The sequence below is a fragment of the Salvelinus sp. IW2-2015 genome, unplaced genomic scaffold (genome assembly GCF_002910315.2).
Source record: "Salvelinus sp. IW2-2015 unplaced genomic scaffold, ASM291031v2 Un_scaffold562, whole genome shotgun sequence".
NCBI lineage: Eukaryota > Metazoa > Chordata > Actinopteri > Salmoniformes > Salmonidae > Salvelinus > Salvelinus sp. IW2-2015.
The window spans coordinates 218,849-226,898 of NW_019942574.1; the positions used below are offsets into that span (position 1 = coordinate 218,849).

Here is an 8,050-nt window from a genome sequence, read left to right on the forward strand (position 1 = left end):
GTAAGACAAGAAGAGCCTCTCAGCATCACTTGGTGCAAAATATGAAGATATATGCAGCTAATGACAAGGAATCATAACTACTACACATGCACAGTAATAGGAAAATATTAAATTATTTGGAAGAATCTTTCAGATTCAGGTCTCCCTAGAGAATGTCATGTTTCATCCTCTGGTAATTTACCAAATGTTTCTATCTAAAGAAATCAATCCATTTGTGAATCTTCATTACACCGAAGACGAGCTATATATTGATAATCTTTACATAAAGATTTGCCTCTTCCGCTCTGCTTGTTCTCATCTTCTCAGTATAAAAGCATAGATGCAGTCTGTACCATAAGTAGTATATTGATATGCTTTCAGTAAAAAAGACACTACAAATCAAATCTGAAAACAATAGTTCATTTCCTGTATTCAGAGAAAATAACAAATGAACATGAAATCAGATGTCAGGCAAATACATTTACAAAAACAGACTGGTTTAAAATGAGAATGACAGTAAGAGGTGCAAATATTGAAATTAATCTACTGACACTAACATCACCCTAAATCAAAAATCAACATTTTAATTTCATTTTTTTAATGAACAAAATCACACCCTTAGTGGCATGTTACAATTCAGTTCTCCCTTAAAATGTATAAAAACAAAGCAAATAGTCACTCATATCCCTCTTCCTTGAACAGAAAGAAAAACAGTACTTAAATAGTTGTCCTGTTTTTAGCTCGTTTTTCTTCTGTTCAATAGACCCATCTTCACCAAGCAACTAGCCCCTCCCACAAATAGACCCAAACAAATCCCAGGCTTGTCTCCCAAGCCCCACCCCATAGATCACTGTCCCATCACCCCACCCCCAGATCAGCCCCAGTTAGAATACCTTCAATATAGTTGTTTTCTCCCTTCCTTGGAGTACTCACTGATCTGATCTGGTTGGATTGGYGAAAGCAATAGGTTGATAACCTTGCTCGCATCTATCCAATCACTTCTAGATCTGTGATTCTCAAGGAAGGGATGCTGCACTTTGTTTTGTGTGTACTCGAACAGGGCCACTGTCCCCCTCCCTTTATACAGCCCAGTAATAACCCAGACCAATAAAACCAAGGCCCACCCCAACACCCATCTGATGAAGTTGCCCCCATGCACTGTTCCAGAATCAGGGTTTTTACCTCCTAGTGGTTAGGGTTCTGATTGTGGTAGAGCAAACTGACCCTCGATCTGTGCAATGGGGGCAACCTCTTGGCTACGCCCCTTCCTGCCTGCCTTTACTTCCCAGCTTGTTGGGCCTGACGCCGCAGAAGCACGTAAATCTTCTCCTTGATCCAGTCTTTGTTGTACGGCTGGTACGTCTGAGTGTCCGCCCGGTACCTGAATGAAGAGCAGGAGGTTAGTATTCATTAGCCACCAAACAGAATAAAAACAGACAAACCGGGAGGAAATACATCAACATTTCCAACAAGAAACCCTCTTTTTTTTAATTTAAAAAAAAAATGGAACCTTTATTTAACTAGGCAAGTCAGTTAAGAACTTGTTCTTATTTACAATGACAGCCTACTGGGGAACAGTGAGTTAACTGCCTTGTTCAGTGGCAGAACGACATATTTTTACTCTGGGATTCGATCCAGCAACCTTTGGGTTACTGGCCCAACGCTCTAACCACTAGGCTACCTGCTACCCCCAAAATAGGACCCAGGAGAGACATGTCATGAACATAAGATTGTTCTCCCACGACATTAAGCCTTGTGCTGAATTGGTAGAGAGAATTATTTCCTGGGGTCAAATAGCCTACCAGATCTAATTACCCGGGGGRAAAACAGAAGGCAATTCTTAGTCGCAATCCAAAATGGAACCCTAGTTCCCTAAAACCTTGGCAAAGCTGTGAAATGACAGGTTAAACCAGGGTGGTATTCACTAGGAATGGACGCAAACGAGCCAAAACGGTGAGGGATTACCTGATTACCTGTTTTTTCCCCCCCATTGCAAAACATTTCGCTACAGTGTCAACTAACAAATACAACCATGCAGTATAATAATAGCACCTCTGAAATGCAAGGTGGATTTATTGCTAAACCATTGGGCTCTAACGGTGAGGTTGTACAGTCCTACTTACACTAGACAGCTGAGGTCCGCCAAGTCATCAATGAAGTCAAACAGCTGGCTGATGTCATAGGTGATGGAGGGACTGTTGGGATTCATCCTCTTCAGGTGCTCTTCATACATCTTACACACACCTGGATCAGGAGGGACACAGGTTGAGACAGTGATACATAGAACGAGGATACATCATGTGAAAATACTTCTGAGCTCAGGACAAAACACACCGTGCTGACCAACAGTTAAAAGCAGAATGTCACCATGTGGAATCGTCTGGATATTAACAGTAAGTGACGGCCAATGTTCTGGTCAGAGGCAATAGGAAGGCCAACCGCTTCTTTTAACCATTCGTTGACACAGTGTTCTTTAAGTAGGGCCTACACCGGAGGTCGTGTTCAGTAGGGCACACCGTAGCAAAACGTTTTGAAACTAAACATGAAAATCTGTCTTCTTATTGGACGTTCGGGTAGTAGCCTATACCCCCATAAAAAARGTGGGGGAAAGTTTTTTTATCGCTACTGGGAACAACCACTTCAGAGACCCAAACAGCACCACTCGGTGTCTGTAGACTGATTCGCACCTTCCATGCATTCGTTGACTGACTCGTAGTCGGCATATGTTCGCCCCTCTGGTCTCTTAGTTGGCTGGACAAGCAGAATTGTGTGTGACTGTAAAGACAAAAACACTGTCGGTTTTTTTACATATGTAAGTGTGTATTTGGCCTATACTGTAACAACCAAAACACACCGACCATGACSTTGTCTTCCACAATTGCATTAGGTAAATATTGTTACACTTTACCACTGCTCAAATGGTATTTTATTATACAGACAAAGTTACAATTTATCCAATAAGAATTGAGCAGACGGAATTTGGTCTGACGAACCTCATAACAGTTCCTAACGGATCAGCTTTGCTTACTGTCTCGATAACGCATAGAGTTGCTGTTATTGTATGATACGCATCAACATCCGCGAAGCTTGATAACATTGTAAATGACTGCATTTTGCTCATTAGGCAAATGTGTATCTAGCTAGTAAAGTTGTGAGCTCATGCCAGAGCCCTGTGGCTCGGGCTAGCCAGCTAGCCACAGTTTTAGCTAGCTAGCTCAGCAAGAGTCGAATGATTGGATAATGTAGTTCAGATTGTTTTTGCTCTTCGTACAGTGCAATCACACTTACCATGTTTGTGCTGGTGTCCGATTATACTTTTAAAGCTAGACTTACAGATTCAGCGTTTAAATGGCTGTTATATTGCTCTGCTAGCCCCGTGAAATGCAGCTGTATGGAAAGAAATTACGAGAAAGGAAGTAGTGATGGTTCGTTCGGGAACGGCTCTTGAACGGATATTTTTTGCTGAACGTCGGGAACCGAACCGCAGTGGTGAAAGAGCCGTACGTTTGGCTCCCTGATTTGCGAACTGCTACGATTGCTTTTGGAGCACACAAATCATTTTTCTAAAGAGTGAAAATCCTCACTGCAGAAACAATAAATAGTGGTGAGAGSGCGTCAATCTGGTCCACGCAGATTTCTTCAGAGAGTAAAAAAAAAAGCTATAATAATTTGCTCGGGTACAAATGTATTTGAACGCACATTCCACGATCTGACAACCTTTTGCTTTACATTGGARGTTTGCTATGTTGTCATGGCTCTAGGTCGATTTTGAACGAAGAGCCGTTTGGGAGCCAAATAGACCAGCTCTTTTACGTGAAAGGAGCCAAGTTGGCTGGCTCACCGAAATGACTCCGAATGGACATCACTAAAAAGTGGAGAAAATGTCTATTTCAAAGTAAAAGCACCTATTCAAAATAAAAGTCTCAATTTACTACGTGATATTTATAATGCCAGTGATAAACTGGGGCCACTCTTCAAGTGTAAAAAGTAAATACAAATATATTATGACACAAGAAGAAGGATAACATGATTCAACAGATTTGTTCAGTTCAGTTTATTGATATCAACAATGACAGGAAGCACAGAGAAATGGTCATTTATGGAATTGCTTCACGGCTTTCCTTTCCTCTGTACGGTGTGTGTATGACTGAAACACATTCATCACATTCATCCTGTGTCTCTTAAGACCGGGCGCGGTATGCCCTCGCCCTCGCGCCCACCCTTACTCTCATGCCAGACCGTGCGGGTGGGGATGCCTGTCGTGGTGTCACGACGGCGCCGCCACACTCCCTCTGGCAAACGTCCCTGGACACAAAGTTGTTGGCGTTGCCATGGCAACCGCCATACCAGAACTGGGTGCAGCTGCCAGTGGCTGAGTTGTAGTAGAAGCGGGATGTCCAGTTGGCACAGGGTCCATCGTCACGTGACAGGGAGCACATATGGCCGGACTGAGCATAAGTTGGGGCGGAGTGGTCCTGCAGAGAGAGAGAGAGAAAGTCAGACACACGCACACACAGAGAGACATACATACAAACAGAAAGACAGACAAACAGGTGGTATAGTAAGACATATATATATATATTTAACCTTTATTTAACTAGGCAAGTCAGTTTAAGAACAAATTCTTATTTACAATAACGGCCTACACCGGCCAAACCCATGACGACACTGGGCCCATTGTGCGCCGTCCTATGGGACTCCCAATCACGGCCGGTTGTGATACAGCCTGGATTCAAACCAGGGTGTCTGTAGTGATGCCTCTAGCACTGAGATACAGTGCCTTAGACCGCTGCGCCACTCTGGWWTAATGGGTGGTAGCAGCTCTTACCGCAGGTGGGTGGTAATCAGCACATCCTGCCCTTCCATGACCCTGAGCAGGAGTCACCCCATCCAGACAGCAGCCGTACCTGACAACCAGACACACACACAGGTAAGATATAGAAAAGAAACCAACAGGTAGCTGGTATGGACAGGCACACACAAAGACAGGTGAGACAGAAACACGGACACAGACGGCATCCATACAGGCCAGGGCTGCCCAACCCTCATCCTGGAGATCTACCGTCCTGTTGGTTTTCAGCCCAACCCTCATCCTGGAGATCTACCGTCCTGTTGGTTTTCAGCCCAACCCTCTTCCTGGAGATCTACTGTCCTGTAGGTTTTCGGTCCAACCCTAATTTAGCGTATCTGATTCAGCTAGTTAAGGTCTTGTTGAGCAGCTAATTAGTAGAATCAGGTTTGTTAAATTAGGGTTGGACTGAAAACCAACAGGACAGTAGATCTCCAGGAAGAGGATTGGACTGAAAACCAACAGGACGGTAGATCTCCAGGAAGAGGGTTGGACTGAAAACCAACAGGACAGTAGATCTCCAGGAAGAGGGTTGGACTGAAAACCAACAGGACGGTAGATCTCCAGGAAGAGGGTTGGACTGAAAACCAACAGGACGGTAGATCTCCAGGAAGAGGGTTGGGCAGCCCTAATATAGGCCATCAAGTTGAAAGTCACTAGTTGGACTGCAAGTAACATACATTTTTGTCACAATCAAACTCTTTGTGCCATGTGTGTTCAACACAACGCTATCTCTATCTGAACGTTATGTAATGTTCTGTAACGTTGCGCCGTACTGAACAGACCCAAGGTCTTACCGGGTGCGTTCACAGTCATCTGTGGGACAGCCCTCTCCTCTATGCCCACCAGCGGATGTGTGGCCATCCGGGCAGCAGCCATAGTATGACTGGGCACAGTGGGGACCAACCACGGTGGTGGAGTAAGGGTCGTACACTGTGTTAGTGGCTAAAGAGAGCAAACACACATAAGGTCACATGTTTACATAATGTATACAAATAGCCTATCCTTAATGAGAGTAGCTTACCAAGACAAACTTCCAAAAGTACTCATTCAAGATAAAGGGAGTTGGAGCACTCCACAAAGAAAGGCAGAGATTTATTTTTTTAAATCACTCTGAGGAAGACGTTAGCTTGACGTTGAAACGTCAGTCGTCTGTTCGCATCCTGTACAATGGATTAAAGCGAKCAAAAATAAATAAATCTCTGCCTTTTCTTTGTGGAGTGCAACAACTCCTTTTCACCTCAAATTAGCCCTTTTGGAAGTTTTCCTTGGTAAGCCCTTCTCRTGATTTTTGTCATTGTTGTTGATCACCACTCCTTTCCTTTGTATGGTGAGGCGCGAAGGCCCAACTGAACTCTATATTATACTTAAAGTACATATACAAAAAGTAACACCCACCCGGATGAAAATGAGCATGTAAGAATATGTAGTACAGGGTGTGTTTATTTTTTGCTATGGTATATTTACTAGTGGTAGGTATGTTTAGTAGTGGTAGGTATGTTTAGTAGTGGTAGGTATGTTTAGTAGTGGTAGGTATGTTTAGTAGTGGTAGGTATGTTTAGTAGTGGTAGGTATGTTTAGCTAGACAGTATATTTAGTAGTGGTTAGGTATGTTTAGCTAGACAAATAATTTATTGTAGTAGTGCGTAGTGGTATGTTTAGCATAGACAGTATAATTTAGTAGTGGTAGGTATGTTTAGCTAGACAGTTTATTAGTATGGTAGGTATGTTTAGCTAGACATATATTTTAGTAGTGGTAGGTATGTTTAGCTAGACAGGTATATTTAGTAGTGGTAGGTATGTTTAGCTAGACAGTATATTTAGTAGTGGTAGGTATGTTTAGCTAGACGTATATTTTTAGTAGTGGTAGGTATGTTAGCTAGACAGTATATTTAGTAGTGGTAGGTATGTTTAGCTAAGACAGGTTATTTAGTAGTGGTAGGTATGTTTAGCTAGACAGCTTTATGATTAGTAGTGGTAGTATGTTTAGCTAGACAGTTGTATTTAGTAGTGGTAGGTATGTTTAGCTAGACAAGTATATTAGTATAGTGGTAGGTATGTTTAGCTAGACAGTATATTTAGTAGTGGTAGGTATGTTTAGCTAGACAGTATATTTACTAGTGGTAGGTATGTTTAGCTAGACAGTATATTTACTAGTGGTAGGTATGTTTAGCTAGACAGTATATTTACTAGTGGTAGGTATGTTTAGCTAAACAGTATATTTTTAGATATAGGCCTACCAGTTTGGCAAGTGGAACTTGTGTTGTATATATCTAGCTACGATTTTATGATGGATTACAACACTCCCTAGACCACTCAAATTCAACTCTGGACCTCAAAGCTAGTTCCTGGACTGATTCAGACCTGGGACACCAGGTGGGTACAATTAGTTATCAGGTAGAAGAGAAACCCAGCAGGATCTGGACCTCGTAGGGTCAGAGTTGGATACCTTTGGTCTAGACAGGGAGGACTGGGACATACAGTATGTACCATAAGAGAAGTGTGTTTTAGCACCACTACCACCACCACAGGAGGTTGGTGTCACCTTAATGTGGGAGGACGGGCTCGTGTTAATGGCTGGAGTGGAATAGGTGGAATGGTATCAAATACATAAAACCTGTGGTTTTCCAGGTGTTTGATGCCATTCCATTTGTGCCATTTCAGACCTTATTATGAGCTGACCCTCCCCTCAGCAGCCTCCACTGACCACCACCAATCAACTTACACCACTGTGCACACACCCGTCGTTACTATGACAACTAGCATAGCTATGTCAGCAAATGACTGCTGTCTGAACATGCACAAATCCCATTTGGTCAATTGTAACTTGCTGATTGGACAGTCTGTAGACCAAAACGGATTTGAAAAACAGAACTGATTGGAGCATTGAGGCTTGCAGGGAGAACAAGTCTTCAGAGAAGTGTGTTTTAACCTGAGGATAGATAGTCTCATAGTCAACTCTGATTTGTTGGAGTGAGAAATGAGTGATAAATAAACGGTAGGCTATTTCTGTCTCTACTTTAATTATCCCAAGACAGTCTACGCACATGGATGATTATAATTTCACACACACACCTGAAGGGTCAGAAGGCACAAATCCTCTCAGAGTTCTATCATGTTCTCTTGGGTCATGGACACTTGGTACACCTATACAGAGAGAGATGAGGATGAACAGAAACACACACACACACACACACACACACACACACACACACACACACA

At 42.8% G+C, this 8,050-nt stretch overlaps 2 protein-coding genes across 2 annotated transcripts in view; both read right to left on the bottom strand.

Annotated features, from left to right (window-relative positions):
* Positions 1 to 704: 704 nt before the first annotated feature.
* On the bottom strand, positions 705 to 3,757 carry LOC112068544 (enhancer of rudimentary homolog). Its single transcript, XM_024135696.2, has 4 exons — positions 3,268 to 3,757; positions 2,667 to 2,754; positions 2,103 to 2,223; positions 705 to 1,360 (listed from the first exon to the last, which is right to left on the bottom strand). Exons 1-4 carry the CDS (start codon positions 3,268 to 3,270, stop codon positions 1,258 to 1,260), a joined length of 315 nt encoding a protein of 104 aa, XP_023991464.1. The 5' UTR covers positions 3,271 to 3,757; the 3' UTR covers positions 705 to 1,257.
* A 261-nt stretch (positions 3,758 to 4,018) lies between these two features.
* Positions 4,019 to 8,050, bottom strand: part of LOC112068545 (papilin b, proteoglycan-like sulfated glycoprotein) — a 10,794-nt gene continuing 6,762 nt past the window's right edge. The window contains exons 8-11 of the mRNA XM_070438194.1: positions 7,904 to 7,975; positions 5,626 to 5,773; positions 4,808 to 4,886; positions 4,019 to 4,454 (exon numbers count right to left, since the gene is read on the bottom strand). Coding sequence (XP_070294295.1) covers positions 4,161 to 4,454; positions 4,808 to 4,886; positions 5,626 to 5,773; positions 7,904 to 7,975 — 593 coding nt within the window. The 3' untranslated portion in view covers positions 4,019 to 4,160. The remainder of the gene's footprint in view (positions 4,455 to 4,807; positions 4,887 to 5,625; positions 5,774 to 7,903; positions 7,976 to 8,050) is intronic.

What these genes read in the sequence shown, in the direction of transcription:
- LOC112068544 (XM_024135696.2), bottom strand. An exon ending in AGTCAACGAATGCATGGAAG is followed by an intron (nt 2,224 to 2,666) that starts GTGCGAATCAGT and finishes CTCCTGATCCAG; the next exon opens with GTGTGTGTAAGATGTATGAA. An exon ending in GCGGACCTCAGCTGTCTAGT is followed by an intron (nt 1,361 to 2,102) that starts GTAAGTAGGACT and finishes CTCTTCATTCAG; the next exon opens with GTACCGGGCGGACACTCAGA.